The sequence below is a fragment of the Gossypium arboreum genome, chromosome 6 (assembly GCF_025698485.1).
Source record: "Gossypium arboreum isolate Shixiya-1 chromosome 6, ASM2569848v2, whole genome shotgun sequence".
NCBI classification, from domain to species: domain Eukaryota; kingdom Viridiplantae; phylum Streptophyta; class Magnoliopsida; order Malvales; family Malvaceae; genus Gossypium; species Gossypium arboreum.
The window spans coordinates 2,157,842-2,185,480 of NC_069075.1; the positions used below are offsets into that span (position 1 = coordinate 2,157,842).

The window sequence follows — 27,639 nt, forward strand, 5'->3', positions numbered from 1 at the left end:
TTTAATTAATAAATGGTTTTATACTCAATCCAATATCATTTTACTTAATATAAAGTAAGTTCAACCTAATTATAAAGAGATAAATCTCAAAATTATAAATAAACTTTGATTTAATGTGTATTGTATACATAAACTTTAACTTGATGTAATTATATACGTGAAACTCAATTGTGATTCCGTATATTTCAAACTTTAATTTTGATTTAATCATACACATTTATAGAAATAAAATTCATTAATTTATTTTTATATTAGATAAATATAATTATTTATGTAATATAAAATAATATTATCTGAATAATTGTGTTAATAAAGAATTGAATCAAATTAAAATTCCATGTATGAAATTACATAAAATCAAAGTTCATATATACAATTGCACATTAAACCATAGTCCATATATAGTGTTGGCATTTATCCCATTCATAAACCATAGTTCAAATTTTAGACTAACCTAAACTTGAACAAGTATAAATTATGTTAATATCATGCTAAAGTCCAATCCGATCACATATATCAATCACCATAAAATTTTGGTTAAAAATCAATGTACCAATATCTACTTTGCATTCGGTACCTATTTTTATGTAGAAGCACAACTAATACTTTTCCAACAGTTGCCTCATGAGCATGGGGCAAAATAGTAATTTTAAAAAATTATTAAAGTTTATAAAATTCATAAGAGTAGTAATTTGGACGGAATTCATAATTAAACCTTTAATAAATAATAAATAGAGTAGAGTAAGAACCATCAAATATCCAACTTTAGATGGAAATGTTCCAACAAAATTCAAGACAGTCATGTTTACACATAACATAGTATAAAAGAACAATAGCAATCAAAATAATTTTTGTATGACCATGAGAGGTTAGCCTCAAGAAACAATCTTTTTTAGTATATAGCATTCCAAGTTTCTTTTTTGATGATAGCCTAACTATATATTTGTATCTCTTGCATGGGGGACTCGTGACAACTCGGCTTGATTCGACTCAAACTTAAATGCAAGAACCAGTAGAACAAAGTAAAACATTGAAGACATTACCGGTCATTTGTCCATTGACGATTGTCTTGCCTGCACTGTTAATGCGAGTCTTGCGCTAATGGTGAACCGCTGCTGCTCTCACCAATTTCAGTTTTACATAGGGGACAAGATGCATTGATTTTTAACCATTTATCTACACACTCCACATGGAAGACATGGAGGCATGGCAGCTCCCTCAGCTCGTCGTTGTCTGCAAATTTAGCCAAGCAAATACAACAAACCTGGCAACATATTGAGTTAGTAAGCTGTATTAGTATTATCCTGGAGCGGCAAAAATCATTAACGATACCACAAGTCAAGTGGAGCAAACTGATAGCTCAATTCAGCAAATACATAATATTGAATTACTTTGTACAGGGGTGTAAATGAGAAATCTATATTCACAAACAACTCAAAGTCAGCTTCATTATTTTTGAGTCAAGCTTGAGCTAAAGTAGCTTAAATTATCGAGTGAGATAGAATCAAGTATCTAATACTTGAATCAAATAGTTCACAAGCTTAATCAGGGGGCTTTTATTTTTCAATATATATATTATTTTTATTAAGTATTGCAAAATCTCAATTTGAACTTGAACTTTGAGTTCGAATACAAATTGTGTAGTTAGAAGTGGATCATAAAATTCAAGCTTATTTTCTACTAGGTATACTAGCTTTATCGAGCCCAATCGAACAAGTTCAGACTATTTGATTTTTATTCGAACAAGCTCAAGCTTTAGAAGTAGAACACAATTAGTCGAATTGAGCTAGAAGCCCTGAATTTTAATTCAAGGTCAAACTGAGCTTCGTACATCTTGAGCTTGAGTGCTTGACTTAGCTTGATTATACCCTTAATGCCATACATAGTTAAATTTGTACAATTTCACCCAGTTTGATCCTAGTAGCAAGTACCCAGGTGCAAGTAAAGTTAACGTGAAGAGAGATCAATAAACTGTCAGTAAATTGCAAGTATCGAACTTACTGCATCTTCCCCGGATATAACACGTTCCTTTGCCGTCCCTGCAGCCAGGACACCACCTTCACTAGTTGAAATTTCCTGATCGTTTACATTTCCGGTTTTCTTGGATTTAAATTTGAATGTTGGCAATGCATTTATAATTTCCCTGGTGGCTCCTCTAGTTGGTGAAAAATCCTCTTGGATGCCAAGGATGGAAATTATGCAGGGCAAGCAGCAACAAATCGTTGCACATAGTATGAATGGCATGGCATATCCAATACAGCTAAAAGTAAGGAACACTATACATAACCTGCAATGGAACCAATAAACAGTTTATAAACCCTAACGAAATTGCAAGTCTCAGGTCAAAAACAGAGAGCAATAGATATCTTTAGTCCGCATTGTACCTGTACAATTTAGGAGCATCAGATGGAGATGAGTGACCTCCAAATATCCAGACATTGCCAACGACAAACCACACTGCGAAAAAACAATCTAGGGCCATCTTGAAATGGTCTACTAATCCATTGAGCCTGCATATTAGAAGCCAATTCTTCACTCTGTGACATCTAACTGATAATATAGAGAATATATAGAAACTTTTGAGATACATGTTCACCATCTGAGCATGAATCTATAACAATTGAAGAACACAGATGGGCCTGTTGTCACCAAAATAGATGATAAAAGACCACTAATATCTCAACTTTGTATTCATCTGTGTAGATCAACAAGATTTACTAGGCTCCGTTTGCTTACTCCAGCTAATTTTCAATAATCATCCAAAACATATCCTTGGTTTATCACACAAGAAATGACACTTAGGAGGATTTCTAAACAAAAACTTAGTGAACTTTGCAGGAGATCTAAAATAATGGGCAGAATATATACCAATTTCCATTACCACTACCACTATTGTAACAAAAGCCAATACTTCCTCCGGCACCATTCATAACCAACACTTAAAAACAAAGATGTTAATGGTAACACCATTGAATTTTGCAGTATTGGCATAAACATACAACTGAATCATCATCATCTTCTTCACCCTATTCCCACACTATCACTGCAGCATAAGCACCGTCATTTCATTCAGATACCACCAACATCATAAAAGTCTTGCAAATCAATTCCCACTAAGCGAGAACATAGATAAAGACGACTGTGTTACTTGGACTCAAGTGTGAGTGTTGAATAAGAGCATGTGTCGTACACGGGTATGGTTAGAATTTTCTAAGTTTTTCCACATATTTGAAGGATCATTGGAAGTCATATTCCCACCATTCATGTATCGGATACAGGTTTTGGATATGGATACTTCATGAGAAATAAAGAGTTGAAGCAACATAGTAACAAAGAGTTCAAAAGAAATCAACCAAAAATTATGGAGGAGCCGTAACAATTTTTCTTTTCATGCTCTTAGAAAGATTTATTTAATATGTACTAATAATTACTCTATTAATCATTGATGACATGTTCAAGGAAGTTCATGATGCAAAGTATTTCCCAATCTACTATTTCCATCTTTATGGTATAAAAAAAAAAGAGCAATATGGAGTTTTATTAACCCAAAAGTAGACATAAAGCGGCAACTGAATAACAAATGCAAGCGCACCTTGTACTTAAGGTTCCTGCAATCCTAGTGTTCCTTGTTGCGGATTCAATGATGCGATTATTATCCTCATCTGAAGCTTGAGTAACTGCAATAGCTGTATACGGTGTAGTCTCACTGGGATTGCCATGAGAAGAACCTTGTTGTGAGTGTGTCAAATCTTGGTTGTTACCCACGTTGCGGTTAAGAAAACGCCAATAAAGAATAGGAAGTGTAGCAATACAACCAGTTGCATAACCAACAATCCATGCAAACAATGGAGCTTGAGGCTTTTCGTTTCTTGACAATGCCAGCACCACAATAGATGCTATAATCTGACTCACAGTGACAACTAACTCAACAGAAATCCATAATCCAGAATTTAAAGGGCTCCTACGACGTTGACCATACCCATCACTTCTCCTCAAGAATGACGAACTCCTAGAGTGCAATCTATTTGAGAAAGGATTCGGATTAGTAGCAGCTTGTGTGCTGCCTGAAGGTCTATCTTCAGTCTCTGTTAAGTTCACTCCAGAAGGTCGCTCATCCCGAGACGAGCTTGATGAAGTATCATCGCCATGCCTTGTGATGTTAATAATGTGGTCTCGATCACTATGGCTTTCAACTCGTTCCATTAACAAAGGGCAAAGGTCAGTTTGCTGATTGCATTCTTCTAGAGAAGAACTGTCCATCTAAGTCCGTCGACCAAATTAGAAAGTACGAAAGCATAGGTCACTTGTTGACTTTCTGGATATATACTGTTTTCCTCCCCCAAACTTACAAAGTCTGTGCCAAGTAGGCTAAATCACCTAGCACTGCCTGTATTCCCACTTTACGTAAAAGCTGCCACGAAGTCGAGCATAGAATAAATTATCAAACTAATCATATAATATAACTCATATCTTAAAATTCTGGAGTGAATATAAGCATGTATGCATGTAGTGATAACATGGAACTGATAAGCAAAATTGAGCAACTGATCAGGTCACCAAAATGATGCACCAATAACAAAGCAACTACAGGCAACAGCATAAAAAGAATTGCATTTACACCAACCCCTAAGGAATATTGTGCTCTTAAAGTAAGGTTTCGGTCTCGAGTCTAGAGAATAGAGAAAATTGGCGCCAAAAAGAGCTTTTTACGTTCAAGGTCCGATCCGACTTGACTTCGAAAATGGTAAAATACAAGAAGGTCTGAAGAGAAGATCTGACATTTTCACACCAAATTCATAAAAAAAACCCCCATAAATGAAAACCCGAACAAAAAGTTCAAATTTTCAAAAGGTCATATTGAAGTAAAGCAATCATCAGATTCCCAGTCATAATTTTCATAACCCAAAGCAATATATTCACAATAAGATGACTTCAACTCAAAAACAAATAAAAGTTCAAATATTTTAAATAGTTAAGCTATTCTTTTAAGGAAACTGAAATTAACCCAGTAATTAACTAGAAGAAAGATTTGGATAAATTAATAGTAAGTAAAGACCTAAATGATTAAAAAAAAGAATTATTGGAAAAGATCGGAACATACCTGAGATTTTGAATAATCTGATCGTATATGAAAAAAAGAAAAAGCCTCAATCAAATAACTGATAATGCTCTTGAAAACCCACTTCTTTTTTCTGGACTTTTATTTAATTTTCTCGAGAAAATATAGCGTCAGCTGTTCTGCTCCATTGTTTACTCAAAACAAAGAGCTCTTTTGAAAAGAAAAATAAATAAATTATTATATGTTTTTGGCTTTTGTTCGGTAAGAATGATGAACGGGGAGAAACAAAAATTTAGAAATTTCGAGAACCGTTTGATTAAGAGTTACCATCATGAATCTAACGGTTCACCTTTAACCTTGAGTTTTTATATAGTATTTTGATTTTGTAAAAATTGCGGTTATTTTTAGTATTTTGATTTTTAAAATTATCAAAAGTAATCAAACTCAATTTTATCTAAATCATCTATTTTTAAAATTTTATTTATATACTCAATAAGTTGTTTTTTAATAATTTATATATAAAATAAATATTCAAAAAATTAATAAAATCAAGGTAAAATATTTAGTATACGAAATTAGTAATATTAGGGTTGATAAATATTCTATAATTTATAAAATAAATAAAAAAACAGATATTTAGAAAATGTTAAAATATGCGGAAGTCTATGTACTTTTTAAAATTTGAGAATTTAGTCTTGTATTTTTATTTCATGGAATTTAGTCTATCTAGTTTTAGATTTAAAATTTATATCTAATTATTAATACTATTAAATATTTTTCATAAATTCAAGTTAATTACAAAGTAATTTTTTTAATTATATGACAAGTGAGCTTTTTTTATTATTTCAAAAATGCTGTAACAACAAATTTAACAAAAAGAATTTAGTAATGTTAATAATTGAACCTAAATTTTAAAATCTAAAAATAAAATAACTAAATTCCATGAAATAAAAGTAAAAAAAACTAAATTTTTATTTTGAAAAATACAAAACTTTTGGCACATGTCAATTTTTAAAAATACTTGTGAAATAATTATGTCCCTTTTTTCATTTTGGAAATCTTCTTTTATTTATTTTATGGAGTAATGTTTATTAAAGAAATTTTAATAGCATTTTTCGTAAAAAATTGTTGAAATATTAAAAAAACAATATTTGAATTTAAATTTAATTATTTAATAAATTAATTTTAAGAATAAAATAAATTTTAATAAGAAATTAAAAAATTATAGTCGAAATTGGAAAAAATATAATTTCAAATTGCATTGCTTTGCAATGTGAATTTGTCTTTAAGCTTTAGCTCTTTTGTCCCCAACTTATTCTTTACTTTACCCTTTACCTACCTTTTCCTTTTTCTTTTTAATTAATTAAAGATATGTACCAATTCTTAAGGGTGAATGTACTTGATAGGTCCCTTTATTATAGGGACCTAATTAAATTAGTCTTTTATTATTAAATGAATCAATTTAATTTTATGTTGTACTAAAAAGAATTAAATAATGCCAAATTAAAATGGAGTTAACATTTACTATTTAACATAATTAATATTTTTAAATTTTTTATGATTTTGTAGATGAATTTTATTTTAGGAATTGAACTATAATTACAAAATAATTTTCAAGATATTTTTATATGATAAATGTTAACTTTGTTACAATTTGAATTTATAATTAAAAATAATTTAAAGGATTAATTTAATCCGATTCCTATAATACAAAGATCTCCCACTTAATTTAACCAATTCTTAAGATATTTTTTTTTGGTGAAAAATAGAACAAAGATACATCAAATCAAGTGCTAATAAGCACTAAAGGCTTTGTCTTGTTGAAGAACCAGAGACACAACATCAGGAGGCACTTCAAAAATTTGTAAGCTTGACTACCACGTTAGGCTAAACTTCGCTAGTTGATCCGCTATTAAATTGCATTCCCTGAGTACATATCTAACATCACACTGTCCTTTAGAATTTACAAGTCGTTGAATCCTTCTAAGCAAGATAATACCTAAGTCTATCGACTCTTTTATGGACAAAGCTTTAACTACTTTTAGGTTATCTGTTTGAATTATGACTTTTTTATAAATTTTATTTAATAAAACGAAAAATCTATTCAAAATACTTCAAAGTTCTACTTTAAAATGTCAACATCTACCCAGATAATAATTAAATTTCAAAATTCACGGTAAAAAATTATGTTTAATTAACTAAATAATGAATTACCATTATAAAAACACATTAAAAAAATCAAATTTCTTGCTTTACGATGCAATGTAATCCAATCATTGAATTGAAGCAACATGACTAGGTATTGAAAAAAGAAACATGCATAGATATGTGAGCCAATAGCACTAAGATAAGATTTCTATGACAAGGCCCATTTTATATTAATCCATTAAAGTATTATTTTTAACATATTAATCGTTATTATATTATACTTGTAAGTGTAAAATTCATTTACAAGTTATAAAAAATTATAAAGGGTGATATGGTAGTATTATATTAGAATATCAAAATGATAAATTTTTCGAACTTTGAAAATAATATTGTTAAAAAGATAACTATAAACTTTAAATATAGACCATAAAACAAGTACGAAGAATACTAAAAAAATGATAGAATATTGTAATTAAAAATTATAAATTCATGAAAACGAGATAAAGAGGCAACTACTTTAATGAAAACCACCAACTTGAGAAAGAAGTTTTGTTTTCTATTTTTAAATCTTTTAGGGTAAATTATATAGTAGATTATTTTGTGCTCTTAAAAATTCTGTTATTCCATTAATAGATTATGGAGGTGACAAATTAGTTTATTAAGTGATTTACATATGATTTTTTTTACTTTTAATTAAAGTTAAGGATCTCTTTACAATTAGTTTAAAATTTTTATTTATTTATTTACAACATAAATCTTTCAGTATTATCAACATTTGAATCTTCTTTTAAAAGAGAGAATTCAACAATGATAACGACAAACCATGACTCCATCTTTTTTTATGAGCCCATCTATCAGCATAATATCACTGGCTACCCTACTGCCACTGACTACCACAATCCTAGAATCGTTTTCAGCCCAGATGAACTGACAATGGACTAATCTCTTTGGGAACACAAAAATATAATCGGCTTGAAGTCTTTGTGTAAAGAGCTTGTTAGTAGTGTCACAAATCCAACTTCAATTATGCAATAGGTGAGAAACAAAAGCTCGGCTGCAGGAGTATCAGTATGAGGAGGGTTAGCCAAAACAGCAAGGTACTGCAAAACAGCATAAGAAACGCTTTTCCATTAAGGGCAGGGAAATCAGGAATGGTTGCTTTTAGTTACAGTGAAATTTGTTGGTGGATCAGAGGTAATGAGTGGCCTCTTGCAAGTATAGGTGAAAAAAGTTTCCATCCAGTTGAGAATTATTTGACTCCCATTGGAACTACAACTGCTAGGAAGAATTGTTCCTTGACAGACAATCAATGCCATGGCTGAAAAAAACATGGAAACAAACAATGCTGCTATGCCTTTAGCAAAGAATTCCATACGTGTATATATATATACGGAACAGTTCCTTGGTATTGTCAACTAGATCTCATCACTATCGAGGCCACCCAACCGTCCACCATAAGATCACTCTCCGCCCCTCTCTAAACCATAGCCATCACCCTTCACCAACATTACTTAATCACCATTTCACCACAATCACAGCATAAAAAATCAACAGGAAAAAATTAGAAAAAGAGGAAGAGAGAACATATTTGACTTTAGTCTGGCCATGGTAGCCGGTGACATTAGAATGGTCGGTGGTGTTACGCTGGCAGGTGGGATTATGGTTATGATTCGTCGTCGCTATCGTTAAATTTCTTCTTCTTAAAGAGGATTCAAAAATTGACGATACTGCTTTTGAAATTTTCATATGGCAAACAAATAAAAAACGTGTTTTGGGTTAATTATAAAGAGATTCGTAGCTTTAGTTAAAAGTAAAAAAAAAAAAATATTACTGTCAATCACTCAATGAGTTAATGTACCAGTCAACAATTTTTTAGTGGATAAACAGAATTTTTAACGGGAATGACCAATTCGAGCAACTATCTTAATTACGTAATTAAATTAAAATAAATAAATTTGGGCCAATAAGATTTTGAATAAAGTTTTTTAGTTTGGATTTAGTTTAATTTGTTCTAAATTAAATTTAATCATAAAATTTTATTAATTTTTAAATAACAAAACTTATCAATTAACTAAGTAAAATTTGATTTGGATTTGAACACGAAAATTTCCAGAAACCAGCCCCACCTTTTAACCTTTTTTTGTGACGAATATGATCAATATGAATGTTAAGTTTCGAAAACTTTTCATTTTATATTTTTTTACTTGCTTGCATTACACTCTATTCTAATTTCAGAAAAAGTCAAATTGTGAATGAGATTTGATAAATATAGCATATCTTAAAAACTTAAAAAGTATTAAATAAAAACATAAATATAAAAGTTAAATCTATTTTTTTAATTCAACATTAAAATTAAAATTAAACTCAAGTATCAAATTAGAATAAAAAATTAAATATCAAATTACATATTAATCTTTAATGGAAATAATTAAGGTCGTGTTAAATTACGTTTATCTATTCACTTTCGAATAGTACATAGTCAAAATTACAAATTTATTTTAACAGAACAAATTTTCTTCTTATTTACTCTCTTATTTTTTCCTTTCAAAATAAATTTACACCTACATTCCAACACATCTACGGTTGAGGTGAAAACAATTATATAATAAATTTATTAAAACTTGATATAAAAATTGAATTTTGACTTTAGTTGAAATGATAAGAAGGGGGTGAATATTAAAGTGCAACGGGTTTGAACCTCAAGTTGTGTTTTATTAGTTAGTGTTCACTTTTTATAGAAATAATCTGGGTCTAAATTGCAGTTGTAGCAAAAAAAGTGTCATGGGTTCAAACCTTAATACATGTATATATATAATTTTATAGATTTATCAAATATAAAAATATATAAATACCCTTAAAATAATATTTTCTACTTTGAAAAATAAATAAATATTTTTTAAATTTATAACTGAGGTGGGACTCGATTGATGGGTAACATCAACTCATTCAAACATGAATAGATATAGACTTAGTATAATTATATATTACATCCAAGCTTTGTTACAATAATATCTATTTATCTATATCACACCGTATATATTTATATAAGCTTAATATATCATTTGGCATTCGAGTTTGACTCTATTTTCTAATGTGATACTTATGTTATTTATTGATCCAATCTGGTACTTATATTTGACAAAAGTTATACATTTTGGTACCCAGAGGTAACCGTGTAATTTTTTTGTGTTTGATTTGAGTTTTAAGGCTGATTAATGAAAATTAATTGCTAATATTATTAGGTTCGACTTTTTCATAATTTTGTTAATAGAACAAATTTAGTGCTAAATGTGAATTTATTTAATCTATTAAATACAGTCTAATAAATATGATTTAAATCGAGTTTTATGATTGATTTGGAAAAAAATTTATTGTTTAAATCAACTTGGACGAATTTTATGTTCTGGTTTTGTTCATTAACCTCTAAATACGGGGACAAGGATTGACCGTTGAATCAAGGGAATAGATTTTGATGGCCTCAACTTAATCGTATACATATGCTCTAACAAAGGGCATATCTGTACGATGTGGGTTACATTGTCTAAACATGATTACCTTAAGACATAGTAGACATAGTGATCCGTTGCCCAATTTCAGGACCTCTGTCTACCATTAAATCTTATATTGTCTTCTTTTAACCCAAAGGAAACATATGTTCGGTTGGTAACAAACATTTTGGTTTAATTTTATATTATTTTGAAACAAAACTTGATGAACTTGCAACGACTCAATGATCATGTCTGATTAAGTTTGCAATCATCAGTGTGTGTGTGTGTTTGCCATTTAAAAACTTGCCTACTTGATCTTATGTTGCAATTGATATCAATGGCTATAAACTTTGATTTCCTTTTCGTTTTCTCAATTTATTATAAAATAATTAGATGTCAATGGGTCGATTTGTTGGTGTAATTACTATATTTGTTTGAAGATTCATAATCTTGTTTAACAATCACTACTTTAATTAGTTTATAACCCACTCTCTTGTAAAATGAATTAACTAATCATTATATTAACTTAAAATTTTATAATTTTAAAAGATTAAACTATAATTTTTTAATTTCTAAGAGTTCTTAGTCATTCCATAAAGACTAAAATACAATTTTATCATTGAGTTAATTTAAAATTTTATAATTTTTAAAAACACTAAAGTGGTCCCATAAATGTATGATTTTTTTTTAAATATTATTATTGACACTTAAATGAGTGAGATGAGTACAAGTTTCGCAGGTGGTGAGATGAAGATCAAGACAAAAATTTGACACACTGTAGGTAGTGGGGCAGGCATGGGTATAACTTTTTATCCGCCTCATTCCCACCTGTCCCATCCCGTCTCGCATAATATAATAAACATATTTAAAAATAAAAATTTATAAAAATTTAATTTTGATGATAGTATTTAACTTATACAAAATGAGGAATATGGGATTAATGAAACTATAATTGATAATTAACAAAATAATTGAAACTAAAAGAATAATTATTATAGAGCTGAAAAAAGAGAGAAACCTTAAAATATTTCGAGAGTTCCCTGTTTGTCGGCAACTAACATGTTCTAAAATGTTACATTGTTCATTTGCTTAATAATTTTTCATGCTTTTCGAAAGAGTAAAGAAAAACAGTTAAAGATATAAAATATACCAATGTTTTAAGTGGCATTGGCCCTTGTGGATGTTGATTCAAAAGTGTGCAACTTGTAATCCAATTTATTGGTGAGTGTTAAACGTTAATATTGAAAAATTAATCAAAATCGAAGGGACAATTTATAAATTTTATATTTCAACTCATATTTTTCTGTATTAAAAATAATGTCGATATTAATGAATTAAAACTCAATTGATATAAGATGCATTACTTTGACATTATTAATGTATGCAACTACGAAGTTGTTAGACTTGGAAGGGAAATTGATACTTCTTTGTGGTTTGAATTCCTAAAACCAGAGGATTAATTAATTATATGATGCTAAGAAGAGTCCTCCTTAGTTATTAAGTTTGTAAGTATTATATATATATATACACGAAGTATTCATATACATTTTATACTTAATATTTTAACGATTGACTATTCGATTTATTAGTATAATTATATCAGTCATGTATACGAAATTCAAGTCGATATCTTTATGAGATTTTCTAATTGAATTATAATCATTTAATAGTATACAATTGCATAAAATTAAGATCCTCATATGTTCTGTACCAATGTGTACTTGACAAAAATCCACAACGAATCTTATAGATTCCATTTGTTTTCCAAGTTGCAATTTGATTTGGTTAATATTTAGCAAGCGATTTAATAATTAGATTTGAGTGTAATTATTTATAACTATATAAAAGTGACATATTTTAGTAACCATTATAATTAGTGGCTTCTAACGAATTGAGTGTAATTGGAATGCCTTAATTATACTTTTCAATTCTCAGGAGGAGGATGAGTGGAATAATTACGTAGGTAATTACACTTCAATTTTAAAATTTATTTCTATACAAGTTATAAAAATTATATTATGAGCATAAATATGTATGAGTATTTGGGATTATTATGACAATTTTTTTAAAGATATGATTAAAAAGTTTATTATGAAAATAATTTACATGTTATAAATGTGTTATATTATATTTATTTATAAAAATTATGACCAAGAAGTATGGACATAACTTATTTATGTGTCCATTCTATATATTATAAAAACAATATACTTATTCATAAAAAAATTGTTATAGTTTTGATCATAACTTATATATAAAAAACAACTTTTAAAGTTACAACAAAAATTATATTATTTATAAGATGTGTTGGAAAGTTTTTGAACAATTTATAAAATCATTTTTTTGGTAAAGGTTATATATTATAAATTTTATATTATTTTCTTACTTAATTTACGTATTAAATAAGCTTTTATAATTTAAACTACGACTATTTGTACTTTAAACCTAAATATTATAAGGCTGATATTAATTATGTAGATAGAAAATGTTTTCTTGGATTATTTTGTGGGGTATTGATGCGGTCGTTGAGAGCACCAAAAATATTCTATCCCTATAAAATATTGAAAATAAAAAATAATAGTATAAGGGAAGTAGGGTCAAATCCTCAGGGACCGGGTTTGAACAATTGCCTGTTCCTCGGAATCCTGGTCAGAATCGTGCCCAAGAAAACCTGCGTACCTGGAAAAGAAATAAAATAAAAACAAAATTAAAAGTTCTGATTGAGATTTCGAAAATTAAAAATAATAGAAATAAATAAAGTTGAGGAAAAGGTGTTCTTATAGAGAGATTCTAGCCTCCAGTTGTCTCAATCTGCTTTAGGTTAAATCCTCAGCTTTTAGGTGATCCCTCTCAAATAGAGGTGATCATGGGCTGGGCCGGGCCGGGTTCGGGCCGGGCCCAAACAAAATGTTAGGCCCGTATACTAGGCCCGGGCCCGGCCCGACCCTAAATATGGGCCTAAAATTTTGCCCAAGCCAGCCGAAATAAAATTACTAAGCCCGAGTTCGCCCGCCCATATTAATTTTTTCCTTATTTCATTAAATAAAAAATTTTAAAAATATAATAAATCAAATATATTTAAAAACATAAAAATAAATATTAAAACAAATAAAATAATACTAAAACAATTCTTAAAACAATACACAAATTAACAATATAATAAAAATAGTTATATTAAAATTTAAAATAATTAAAAATAAAATAAAAAATATATATTAATATATAATTGGTAAGCTGGCAGAACAAAAAAACTCTTACCGAGGCTCTGCTTTTTTAAACAGGCCTCGTTTTTTTGCCCAAGCCCATTTTTCGGCCTATATTTTTACCTAAACCCTCCCATTTTTCAGGCGGGCCTTGGTAGTGTGCCAAAATTCATGATCAGCTCTACTCTCAAACAGAATAAGCCAGTTATAGTGGAAGAGGACGCCTACGATCACCAGCTCCAAGAATTTAGACTTAAAATTTAGCGGAACCTGACTCTAGCCAACAATCGCTTCTGTGAGATTATCTTATGCTAGATCATCACTTCTCAATGGCGAATCCCACGCCATTTTGTCTCCTGGGCTCGCCAATCTCTGACACAGTAAGCTAACAAACTGACTGTGCAACCTTCCCAAAACATACAAAGCGGGCCACCTTTGCACACGTTGAAAAGATCACCTTTGAAGGGACATGGACGGAAGCATCAGTCCCGTAATGCGGAGAAGCGATGAATATTCGTCGAGAAGGCTAAGTACGGATCCTAAGCTTCATGAACCCTTTTTGGGGAATTTTGACAACCTTCGGCTAGATAGATTTATGGAAGAGAGAGTGTTACAACAAAAGATGGACAAAATTTGTGTCACTTCATCCCCTATTTATAGTACTAAGAAACCTAGCCTATTCCTAATTAAATTCTAAAAGATAAATACAAATAAATAAAGATAATTAAAGATAAATAAAAATAAATCCTAAAATTAAATCTAAATAATAATCATTAATAATTATCCTAATATAATTAAACATTAAATACAGTCTTGTGCTATAAAATCTCTTATTTTACACTTTTGCCCTTATGTCTTCCATACTTGCAATTTTTCGCACCACCTTTTTCCCTATGTTGCATGTTGGCCCATTGTATCTTCAAATTTGTACTCTTTGCCTTTAAATTTCCTTTTGCCTCCAATTTAGTCCCTGAAAGATAAAAGACCATAAATAGCTCAAATTAGTAGGGTCATACACAAAATAAACATGCAATTAGTAAATAAAAATATGTCGTAATATGAAGTTATAAATTACAAAGAATCGTAATTACAAAGAATCATCATATGAAGTTAAATATGAAGTTATATATGTCGTAATATGAAGTTAAATATCTTTCCATTTTAATTACTTCAAATAGACCTTTAATATGAAGTTATATATTATTGATACAAAGTTTGAGACTTGGTAATTAAGGGTGGTTCACATTGTAATGGGCTAAAATTGACCGGCCCGTTTAAAAACAAAAATCAAAAGAATAAGGATAGTCTATTTACATAAGGCCCAAAGCCTAAACAACTTACAATACAAAAAATCCTATGACCCACTTACAAAACCCGGTAGACCCAAACCCCTAACCCAATAGCCTAAAACAATTTAGAAACCCAAGGGTTTTTGAATCACCTTTGCACCGTACCCCTCCCACGTGATTCGTCGGCAAGTCCGATGCTCGAGGCTGGGATCCCCTTGTCCCGTTGCACCAAAATGGCAAAAACCTGCCCCCCGTTGACCCCCTAGGCCTGCAAAACCGAAACAGAAAAGAAAGCAAAGAGGCAGAAACAAGGCAAAACAGTAACAAAACAACAAACTAAGGTCTTTGTATTCGGCTATAAGAGAGCCTTTAACAAACAATGTATGGGTTACATGCACATAGCAATAAAAAAAAAAGAAAAGAAATTTCAAGAGGTTGTTCCTCTAATTCTTCATGCTTTTATTCTTAAGCCCTTTTTTATTATTCATTTATATACATACGAAAGCCTCAATCTAAAATAGAAAAGATATTTTCATGTTCTGTCGTTTTTCAAATATTGTATACGTGAATAGAAACAAAAATACAACACTTTACTCGTTTCCAGTGGTCGGAAACGTTGGAAACCGAGAGGTTCCTTTGTGTTTTGTCGGCTCGCAGAATCTTTCTTTTGTTTTTGAGTGTTTGGACTCAAGATTTGGGTCGGGGAAGAAAGAAGGGTTAAAAAGGGTTCGGTTTCGTACCTCCGGCCGCCGTATGCGGTGGTCGTCGGCGATAGACGAACGGCGGCCCGATCACCGAGGAAGGAAAAACTAGAGAAACCCCACAACCCTTTCCCATATTTTTTTTTAGCACAGCTGAAATGAAAATTTTTAGAGATTTTTGGGTTTAAATACCTAAGTAAAACGATGCCATTTTAGTCCTTCCTTTAAGTGACCAAAACGACACCGTATGAAGGCTACCCGTGCGACCCGACCTGATTAATGAAGGATCCGCACATTCCTCTTGATTTTGGGTTATTTGTGCTTCAAGTCCTTCCATTTTTAAGAGTTTTAATACAGTCCTTACTTTATTATTTCTTTCTTTTTACATTTGCCCATGGACTTTTATCTTTGTTTTCATTCTGGTCCTTCATTCATTCATTGGTTCTAGAAAAGGTGCGTTTGGAGGGCGAAAGGAACAATTTCCTAATAAAGTCCCTATGAGATTCGTACCTTCTGAATCAATCACGTATTATTATTTTAATATACCCTTTTAATTCGGTTTAGCTTATAATTGAGTCCCTTAATCAAGTCAACTCTTTTACTCATTTATCAGTGACTATATTTGTTTGCTTTTTACGGAGTCTTCGTTTATTTAATTATTTAATTATTTATTATTATTCATTTATTCGTTACTCTTTCATACATGCCTAAAAATTGAATTGCATATGTGTTTTATGGGTATGTTTTATTTATCATTGTCTTTTATCATTTTGTTCTTACTTTATTTTATTTTAGTGTACACTTGTTCACCTACTAGTTTTGTACTTTTTTATATGATGGTTCTTTTATGATCATGTATTATCTTTTGTTTTTTTTCTTCTTTGGAATTAACCCCATTATTTCATTATTATTCCCTTATTTATTTAGTTATTATACATCATTTTAACATTTTACCCTTTCTACTTTTCATTTTATTTTACCTTTTATTATTGTTACTATTACTCCACTATTTATCTATCTTATTTTTATACAAATAAAAATGATTTATTTTATTATCGTTATCATTATTATTATTATTATCATTATTATTATTATCATATATATTATTTCGTCTTTGCTATTTTATTATTTTTTATACTTTAAAAAAATCAAATTTGACATCATGTATATTTATTTATTTATTTATTATTCTATACTCTTTATACACATATTGAAATTCATAAGGTTAATATTTTACTTATAAACACTTGTTGATTTATGTATTTTTAGCAATATCTACTTGTTTATTCATGTGCTTATTACCCGTTTCCCATTTACATGCGGTTATGTTCGTTTGTCTTTTATCATGCATTTCTGTTTTATCGCTTCACTTATTCATCGAGACTAGTCCACTAATATTGTATTCATACCAAAATTCATAAAAATGGATTCTTTAATAAAGGCAATATTATGTGTTTTGGAAATTCGGGAGATTGTACCCTAACGTACTGGGTTTCGATTTTTCTTATTTGATCCGAAAGACCGAATAACCTTTTGAAATTAAAATGCATGAGTTTTGAAAATCAAAAGACAAGCTTATTCTCGAGGTTTTAAAATATTGTGTCCTAACGTACTGGATGTGGCATTTTGTTACTTTGGGACAAGAAGGTCTTTAACATCTATTCCGATTTACTCAAGTAAATTCTTCGTAAAAATCAACATTAAAAAGAGGGGATCGTATTTTTAATTCTTTTCTAGTTTTTTTAAATTTCGACATTAAGACATTAATTATTCAATTAGGTATCGATTTTGGGCGTTACGAGGGTGCTAATCCTTCCTCGTACGTAACCGACTCTGTAACATCCTGATTTTCGGGTTTATTCGCGGTTTTCAATATTTTGTAAAGATTTTTAAAATTTTGTATTTGGATGTGGAATTAGTATTTTGAGTAGGTAAATGGGCTTATAGAAGGCCCATGAGTTGGCCAAAACCCAGTTGAATTTTTGGAATTTTAGACTTAGGAGTTAGGGGTTCTGGCTAAGTGGCCTTAAGTGGAGTGATGGGTAAATTGCATCACAAAAAGAGCCTTGGTTAAGTGGCAAGGGTGACGCCACTAGGCTCCTAGAAAAGTGGCGTGTGGAGCTTTGGGAAGGCAAGGGATCGATTCCTGTGTTGGCAAATAGATGCATTTATTTTTTAGTGCGGGAGGGTAAGTGTTGGAGTTCGGTGGATTCGCTAAAGGAGAGTTGGATCAGTTTAAATGCTTAGATTAAGGAGGGATAAGGGAGAGATTTAAGGATTTGGATGAGGCTAGGAGTTGGCGAATTATGGGAATTGAAGAGGAAAAATCGGCGGGGCTATGTTGTTAGTATTTCGACACTTAGGGTATTGAGTGGTGCCGTTTTCTTCTGCTTTAACACCTTAGGGTTGTTTTTCCTCTCTTTTTCCTCTCTAGCCAAAACTACCACCTCCCTATTCCTCTTCTTCTATTTTTCTTTCTTCTTCTTCAAAACTATTCATCATACCTGCTACTCATCAATACTTTTACCGAATCCATAAAAGCGAAATCCTGTGATCATTGCTTGTGCCGATTTCTTCAAAGCCGTGTTCTCCTATGTTCTTTTGTTTTATTAATTTGCAATTATCTTTTCTTAATCCTAGATCTCGATCGCAATTCTACTTCAAGGTTGTAGCCCCACATTATCATCTTCTTCATCACACAAAAGCCGAAAAACCATAGATTTGGGGCTTATAGCGAAACTTCAAGACTTTGGAGAATCGAGTTCTACTGTCGTTTGATAGATAAATCTACACTAGATTGCGTGGAAATCAAGTGGGAGTAAGGGTAAGTACGTATCATCTCGGATCCGTTCTTATTTTGCAAAGTTAAGAAAAGCAAGTCCCTAAAATTAGGGAGGTCATCGATTTGGGTATATGGCTCTAAGAGTCTTTAATCGATGTTTTCTTTCGGTGACTAGAGTCTTCTTAAGCGTTGAATCTAAGGCGTGGTTCATTGGAGCAATCGGATTCGAGCTAACTATCGATTTTGGCAAAAGGTAAGGTTTCAAAGGTTTTAGGGATATGGTTCGATCATGGATAAGTAAGTTTTGGGGTTTAGTGATTATGGTTTGTAAATAAGAACTGTGCTAATAAATTGTAGGACATCGAAGGGATCTCGAAAGCGATCGTCATGAATCGGTGTGTCTAACACCCTTTCTTAGTTCAATTAAGAAAAGCGAAATGCCAAATTCCGGCATTTCATGGTCATGTAAGTATGTGAATGCTCTCAAGTCATAGAGGAATTGTTAGATCTGGCACCGCAAGGTGGTAAGCACGTTCGCGTGATGCTTTAGCGTATTTCGGAAAAAGGGGCTAGATGGGCCAAAACTGGGCCCAATGGGCTTACGGACCAATATGGGTAAGAGATGGGCAAATTAGCCTGTTAGGTAGATGGTGGAATCAAATTACCTAAAACTGTTAAAAATTACTGAATTAGCTTGTGTAGTTGCGTAGATCACGAAATTACCCCTAAAGAGCAAAATTACCGATATACCCCTAGGGTTTTAAATTGGCTGAACTGCATGATTGATCAATGTTGTATTTTACATGATATGCTTTTATTAATATCTGTTGCATGGGGTTGGGGTATTAATGGAGGAAATCTTGAAAGTGGTTCATCCACGTCTTGGAGGCTTTGCCTCAATCGATCGAATTTGAGCAGCTTCTTTAAGCTGTGGTGTGTGAAATTTGGGTGGGTTGAGATATTCCCCACATGGTGTGTAGGGCTGGTGCAGAGCGATGTAGCGGTTGGTGGGTTGAGTAGTCTCCCAGGATGGGCTTGAATTCATTATTTCTGTTGATACTCATGTTCTTGAACCGGGCCTATGGGCCACACTGTTATGTAAAAGGGCTAAGGCCTTGCTCTCGATTCGAAAAGGGCTTGACCTCTGTGTCTTCGTTATCTGAATAGGGCTTAGGCCCAATGAGCTCAAGTGAATTGGGCTTTGGATGGGTTTCAGATACACTGAGTTTTCCAAACTCACCCCTTCCTCTTCCCTCCTTGCAGGTGAGCCTAGTTGGTGGACTTGGAGTCAAGGGATTCGAGTGGCCATGAAGATGGATTGCAAATTTTAAATAAGTTTAGCATTTAATTTGGATTATTTTATTTTTATTATGTTTAAAGTTGTAATAAGGCCGCTCTTTTAATTATTTTTATTTTGGGGATTATTAAACTGGTTAGCACTAGGGTTCGTTTTATAAAAACTACTTGATTTTTAAAAGATCACGATGACGCATAAAGTTTCCATAAAGTAAATGTTTTCCAAGGAAATAAATATTTTAAACAAACGTTTTCAACTTAAACATTTTCTTAAGACGGACATAATCAAAAGATTTTCTCAAAATTATACGAGATGTTAGAGTGTGGCAATGGTGGTGTGCATGTCTAGGATTGGATTCGGAAGAGCTTGGTACTTAGCGGTCAACGGACTCACCTCCTCTTTTTTCGGTTTCCTACAGGTGCACTGACTTCTATTCACTTTAACCTACCTTTAAAAGTGTCTTTTACAACACCAACTCACTTTTCCAAACTAAGTAATCTGGAATGTTTTGAACGCATCAATGTGGCGATCGATCCGGTCATAACGTCCGTAGGGTTTGAGGTGTTACATTTAGTGGTATCGAGCCGAGTTGCAACAACTCGGTTTGTGGATCGGTCTGAAAATCTTTTCAAAAACTTGGGCCTAAGAAGGGTATTTTTAGAAATGGTAAGTTTTTCAAGATGTTCAAGTTTTTTTCTATTTGTTAAGCGGGTTAAATTAATAGTTTTAAAATAAAAGTGTTTTCAAATAAAATCTTTTTATTTTCGGTAAACAAAAACATGGTATTTGAAATTTTAAATAGACCGATAAATGAGTGGCACTGAATCCCCAAGCACCAAGTCTGTAAGTATCTTTCGCTTTATATATATCTTGTCTTGTCTTGTAAATAATCTTGTAGATAATCTTGAGCCTTAGAGATAGAGCTATTGATGATGTAGTATTAGGACTACAAGATGGAACCATAGCTAAATTATGATTGCTCGAAATAACTTTAAAACTTTATCTGTTCATAAGACATTCGGTATTAAGCAGTGAAACCAAGAAACTAATGTCATAAAATTCGTGTCGATAAATCGTTATGAGTACAAGGGCTACTCGAGGAAGAGGCCGTGGTCGAGGCCGAGGTAGCACTCAAGCTGGATCGGCGTTATCTGAACACGTGCCACCATTTGGCGACGCCCACCACCGATTAATGAAAATGGGCCGTATGACCGAAACCGCGGGGATGACGCTTTGTCTCGTGCCATGTTGAGGGTTTTGGAAAGGGTGGTAGAGCTAACGTCGGGCCCATGAATAGGGGTCCATTTCGAATGACTTGAATAACGGAGTGAGATTTTTAGGGCGTGTCTGGGTGGCCCCAAATGTGGTGAAATCTTGGTTGGAAGCCACAGGCGGATCATGGACGACTGGACCGCTCGGGAGAGCGAAGTTGAAAGAAGCGATGTCGTTCTTTGCGGGATGAAGCGTGTCGATGGTGGATTCTTGTGAGAGAAGGTACCCCACCGAGAGGGTAACATGGGAGCTGTTCAAACAGGACCTTTAAGGCGAAATATGTTGGAGCTAGCTATGTAGATGCACGCAGAAAGGAGTTCTGAATCGACTCGGGAAATAAGACCATTCTTGAATATGAGGCGGAGTTTCTACGATTGAGTCGGTATGCTAATGGCATCGTTTCCATTGAATATGAGCGCAGCGTCACGTTTTGAGATGGCCTTAGAGATGAGTTAAGGGTGCTCATAGCTCATGAGAGGGCGCGAGATTTCACTGACTGGTAGAGAAGGCTAAGATAGCCGAGGAAGTGAAGCAAACCGAACGGAGGAATCGTGATAAGGACCGGAATCGGTTCGGGAGGGATCTTGGACCACGGGTCTTTATCATCGAAATGTTAAGAGAGCTAGGATGGGGAACCGGTTCGGCGATTCCGGTGAACACAGTAGACCTGCAAGCTTGTGGAGATTGCGGCGAATGCATCAAGGAGAGTCTTTGGGCGTTAAGGGCTTGTTTTCGTTGTGGGTCTAAGGAGCATAGGATTAAGGATTGTCTAGGAGGGCCACTCCAGCTCAAATGGCGAACAAGAGGTGAGCGGCCAAGCTCAACTCATGAGGATGGACCACCGCCAAGAGGTCGTGGACAAGGTCATGGAGGTAATGGCCGTGGGCGTGGGGCACCCGGCGAAGGGTATTGGTAACGCGATGCTCGTCGGCCGACTTTGGTGTATCTTTGCTTTCGTCATGCGAGGAGGGTGACGACTGATGTCATAACTGATACGTTTTTATCTATGGTGTACCTTATCTTTTCGATTGATGTGGGATCAACCCATTCGTATGTGGCATATAACATTTCTAGGCATCGGGCGTGCACTTGAGGAGACTGTATGTGGGGTGTCCGTGATAAGTCCTTTAGGTCATTCGGTTAAGGTAGAAAACTCTTCAAGGAGGTGCCTCGGAGATTCAAGGCAAGGTTTTACGTGGGGATTTGATGGAGTTACCGTTTGAAGAATTGATCGATCCTAGGGATGGATTGGTTGACCAAGCATAAGGCAACTTTGGATTGTGCAACTAAGAGGATGGTGTTAAGAACTGTCAATGATGAAGAGGTTATGATCATTGGAGAGCGAAGGATTACTTATCCAATGTAGTGTCGGCGTTGAGGGTCGAAAACCGATGCGCAAGGGATGCGAGGCATATCGGCTTTGGTAAGTCAAGTTTGGCCGAGGATCCGATGTGGAGACCATCGAATGTTAGGGAATTCGGATGTTTTCCGGAAGAGCTTCTGGATTACCTCCCAATCGGGAAGTTGAGTTTGGAATCGATTTGTTACGAGGGACGACTCAGGTCTCTATTGCACCCTATAGGATGGCACCAAAGGAGTTGGTGGGCGAAGGCTCAAATTCAAGAGCTATTAGATAGAGGCTTCATTAGGCCTAGTGTGTCTCCTTGGGGAGCACCGGTCCTGTTTGTAAAGAAGAAGGGCGGAACGATGCGCATGTGCATCGATTATCGCCATTTGAACAAACGGCGATTAAGAATAAGTATCCACTACCAAGGATTGATGACTGTTCGATCAATTTAGGGAGCTTCGGTATTCTCCAAAATCGATCTTCATTCGGATACCATCGCCTAAGGGTAAAGAAGGGATATTCATAAGACAACATTTGAACTCGATATGGACATTATGAGTTTGTGGTCATGCCGTTTGGGCTAACGAACGCACTGCAGCTTTTTATAGATCGATGAATCGAGTATTCCAACCTTACTTGGATCGGTTTGTAGTCGTCTTTATCGACCATATCTTGGTATACTCAAACGCGAGGCGAAGCATGATGAGCATCTCCGTATTGTCTTTAAGTGTTAAGGGATAAGGAGCTCTATGCGAAATTTAGCAAGTGTGAATTCGGTTGAAAGAGGTAACCTTCCTAGGGCATGTGGTCTCTGCCGAGGGATTAAGGTGGATCCTCGTAAAATTGAAGCTATTCGGAATGGAAGCCACCTAGGTCGATGTCGAAATTCGGAGTTTCCTAGGGTTGGCGAGTTACTATAGAAGGTTTGTGGAGGGTTTCTCGGTAATGGCGGCGCCTGACAAAACTCATAAGGAAAGGAGTACCATTTATGCGGGCCGAGAAACAAAAAAAAGCTTTTGATCGGTTGAAAAAGGTATTGACCAAGCGCCGGTGTTGATTCAACCGGTGTCCGGGAAGGACTTCACCGTATATAGCGATCGTCGTCGTATGTGGGGTTAGGTTGCGTCTTGATGCAAGAGGGCAAGGTGGTCGCTTATGCATCACGACGACTTAAGGCTCATGAGGTGAATTACCCTACGCATGATTTGGAGCTAGCGGCGGTGATTTTTGCGTTAAAATTTGGAGACATTACTTATACGGGAGAAGTGCATCATATACAGGATCATAAGAGCTTAAAGTATTTGTTGACTCGAAGGAGTTGAACCTTAGGCAACGAAGGTGGGTGGAGTTGCTTAAAGACTACGATCGCTCGATAGAGTACCACCCAGAAAGGCTAATGTGGTGGCGGATGCATTGAGTCGAAGGGTTGTTACGGTTTGAGAGCCTTGTTCGCACGATTAAGTCTATTCGATGATGGAAGCTTGTTGGCGAAGCGCAAGTAAGGCCTACTTGGACCGAACAGTTAAGGAAAAACAGTTGAAGGGCGATTCATTAGCTCTTGGTTCCGACAAGTTAAGAGTGGTGAGAACGAGGATTTTGGGTTGAACAGTGAAGGAGTTACGTGTTTTCGTGGAAGGGTTTGTATTCCAAAGGATCCCGAATTGAGGCGATTAATTCTAAAAGAGGCTCATGGTGGACTCTGTGCCATGCATCTGGAGGGAATAAGTTATACCGAGACTTGCGAGAGGTGTCTTGGTGGCCCAGATTAAAGCGAGAGGTGACCGAATTTGTTGGGAAATGTCGGCGTGCCCGGCGAGTTAAGGTGAGCACCAACCGCCGTCGGGATTACTACAACCAGTGAAAATTCCACTATGGAAGTGGGAAAGAGTAACAATGGACTTTGTGAGTGGGTTACCTTTGACACCCACCAAGAAAGATTCGGTGTGGGTAGTTGTGGATAGGTTAACAAAATCGCTCATTTCATACTGTTCGTCCGACTACTCACTACAAAAGTTGGCTAAGCTATATGTGGCGGAGGTAGTGTGACCGCATGGGGTGCCGTGTCAATAATCTCGATCGAGACCCTAGGTTTACGTCTCGGTTTTGGCGGAAGTTGCAAGAAGCGTTGGGAACACGATTGGATTTTAGCACCGCTTTTCACCCATGAGCATGATGGACGATCGAAAAGGGTTATTCGAGTTCGGAAGATATGTTGAGAGGTTGTATCATCGATTTTTGTGGAAGTTGGGAGGACTACTTACCATTGGCGGAGTTTATGTACAATAACACTATCAAGCAAGTATTCAGATGGCACCATATGAAGCGCTTTATGGGCGAAGATGTCGTCGCGCCGACGTGTTGGACGAGTTGGGTGAACGACGAGTGCTTGGACCGGAATTGGTGGCGGAACCGAAAGCAAGGTTAAGGCGATAAGGGTCGGTTAAAGGAGGCGTCCGATGATGCGAAGTCGTATCGGATTTGAAGCGCAAAGAGATTGAGTTATTTGTGGGGATATGGTTTTCTTGAAGGTATCCCTTGGAAGAAAATTTTGAGATTTGGTAAGAAGGGTAAGTCGAGCCCACGGTTTATTGGGCCTTACCGAGTTGTTAAGCGGGTTGGACCAAGTGGCTTATCACCTAGAGTTGCCACGAACGCATCGTATCCACGACGTTTTCATGTATCCATGTTGAGGCGGTATCGATTTGACCCAACTCATATCATACCGATTCTTTGAAATTGAAGTACGACCATTTAACCTTGAAGAGGAACTGTGCAAATACTTGATCGTGACGTCAAGATGTTGAGAAGAAAATCAATTCCACTAGTGGAAGTACTTTGGAGAAACTATGGCAAGGAGGAAGCTACGGGAGGCGAGGAGGCTATGCAAACAACAATACCTCAATCGTTACGATAAGGTAAAATTTCGAGGTCGAAATTTCTTTAAGGAGGTAGAGTTGTAACATCCCGATTTTCGGGTTTATTCGCGATTTTCAATATTTTGTAAAGATTTTTAAAATTTTGTATTTGGATGTGGAATTAGTATTTTGAGTAGGTAAATGGGCTTATAGAAGGCCCATGAGTTGGCCAAACCAGTTGAATTTTTGGAATTTTAGACTTAGGAGTTAGGGGTTCTAGCTAAGTGGCCTTAAGTGGAGTGATGGGTAAATTGCATCACAAAAGAGCCTTGGTTAAGTGGCAAAGGTGGCGCCACTAGGCTCCTAGAAAAGTGGCGTGTGGAGCTTTGGGAAGGCAAGGGATCGATTCCTGTGTTGGCAAATAGATGCATTTATTTTTTAGTGCGGGAGGGTAAGTGTTGGAGTTCGTGGATTCTACGCTAAAGGAGAGTTGGATCGGTTTAAATGCTTGGATTAAGGAGGGATAAGGGAGAGATTTAAGGATTTGGATGAGGCTAGGAGTTGGCGAATTATGGGAATTGAAGAGGAAAAATCGGCGGGGGCTATGTTGTTAGTATTTGGCACTTAGGGTATTGAGTGGTGCCGTTTTCTTCGCTTTAACACCTTAGGGTTGTTTTTCCTCTCTTTTTCCTCTCTAGCAAACTACCACCTCCCTATTCCTCTTCTTCTATTTTTCTTTCTTCTTCTTCAAAACTATTCATCATACCTGCTATTCATCAATACTTTTGCGAATCCATAAAAGCCGAAATCCTGTGATCATTGCTTGTGCCGATTTCTTCAAAGCCGTGTTCTCCTATGTTCTTTTGTTTTTATTAATTTGCAATTATCTTTTCTTAATCCTAGATCTCGACCGCAATTCTACTTCAAGGTTGTAGCCCACATTATCATCTTCTTCATCACACAAAAGCCGAAAACCATAGATTTGGGGCTTATAAATGAAACTTCAAGACTTTGGGGAATCGAGTTCTCCGTCGTTTGATAGATAAATCTACACTAGATTGCGTGGAAATCAAGTGGGAGTAAGGGTAAGTCGTATCATCTCGGATCTGTTCTTATTTTGCAAAGTTAAGAAAAGTCAAGTCCCTAAAATTAGGGAGGTCATCGATTTGGGCATATGGCTCTAAGAGTCTTTAATCGATGTTTTCTTTCGGTGACTAGAGTCTTCTTAAGCGTTGAATCTAAGGCGTGGTTCATTGGAGCAATCGGATTCGAGCTAACTATCGATTTTGGCAAAAGGTAAGGTTTCAAAGGTTTTAGGGATATGGTTCGATCATGGATAAGTAAGTTTTGGGGTTTAGTGATTATGGTTTGTAAATAAGAATTGTGCTAATAAATTGTAGGACATCGAAGGGATCTCAAAAGCGTTCGTCATGAATCGTGTGTGTCTAACACCCTTTCTTAGTTCAATTAGGCAAAAGCCAAAATGCCAAAATTAGGCATTTCATGGTCATGTAAGTATGTGAATGCTCTCAAGTCATAGAGGAATTGTTAGATCTGCACCGCAAGGTGGTAAGCACGTTCAGCGTGATGCTTTAGCGTATTTCTAAAAAGGGGCTAGATGGGCCAAAAGCGGGCCCAATGGGCTTCTGGACCAATATGGGTAAGAGATGGGCAAATTAGCTTTGTTAGGTAGATGGTGGAATCAAATTACCTAAAAGCTGTTAAAATTCTGAATTAGCTTGTGTAGTTAAGTAGATCACGAAATTACCCCTAAAGAGCAAAATTACCGATATACCCCTAAGGTTTTAAATTGGTGAACGCATGATTGATCAATGTTGTATTTTACATGATATGCTTTTATTAATATCTGTTGCATGGGGTTGGGGTATTAATGGAGGAAATCTTGAAAGTGGTTCATCCACGTCTTGGAGGCTTTGCCTCAATCGATGAATTTGAGTTCTTTGTCGCAACTGTGTGTGTGTGGTGGGTGGGTTGAGATATTCCCACATGGTGTGTAGGGCTGATGCAGGCGGTGTAGCGGTTGGTGGGTTGAGTAGTCTCCCAGATAGGCTTGCATTCATTATTTCGTTGATACTCATGTTCTTGAACTGGGCTATGGGCCACACTGTTATGTAAAAGGGCTAAGGCCTTGCTCATGTGATTCGAAAAGGGCTTGACCTCATGTGTCTCGTTATCT

The 27,639-nt window shown here is 34.6% G+C and overlaps 1 protein-coding gene across 1 annotated transcript; it reads right to left on the reverse strand.

Annotated features, from left to right (window-relative positions):
• Positions 1-691: 691 nt before the first annotated feature.
• LOC108486606 (E3 ubiquitin-protein ligase At1g63170-like) lies at positions 692-5,370 on the reverse strand. The gene is made up of 5 exons (XM_017790738.2): positions 5,102-5,370; positions 3,593-4,411; positions 2,385-2,510; positions 2,002-2,287; positions 692-1,264 (listed from the first exon to the last, which is right to left on the reverse strand). Exons 2-5 carry the CDS (start codon positions 4,258-4,260, stop codon positions 1,082-1,084), a joined length of 1,263 nt encoding a protein of 420 aa, XP_017646227.1. The 5' UTR covers positions 4,261-4,411; positions 5,102-5,370; the 3' UTR covers positions 692-1,081.
• Positions 5,371-27,639: the final 22,269 nt, after the last annotated feature.

Excerpts from the sequence above, each read along its gene's own strand:
- LOC108486606 (XM_017790738.2), bottom strand. The coding sequence starts at position 4,260 with ATGGACAGTTCTTCTCTAGAAGAATGCAATCAGCAAACTGACCTTTGC. Across the intron at positions 2,511-3,592 it reads GCAGGAACCTTAAGTACAAG|GCTCAATGGATTAGTAGACC; the intron begins GTGCGCTTGCAT and ends TCTAATATGCAG. Across the intron at positions 1,265-2,001 it reads TTATATCCGGGGAAGATGCA|GTTTGTTGTATTTGCTTGGC; the intron begins GTAAGTTCGATA and ends ATATGTTGCCAG.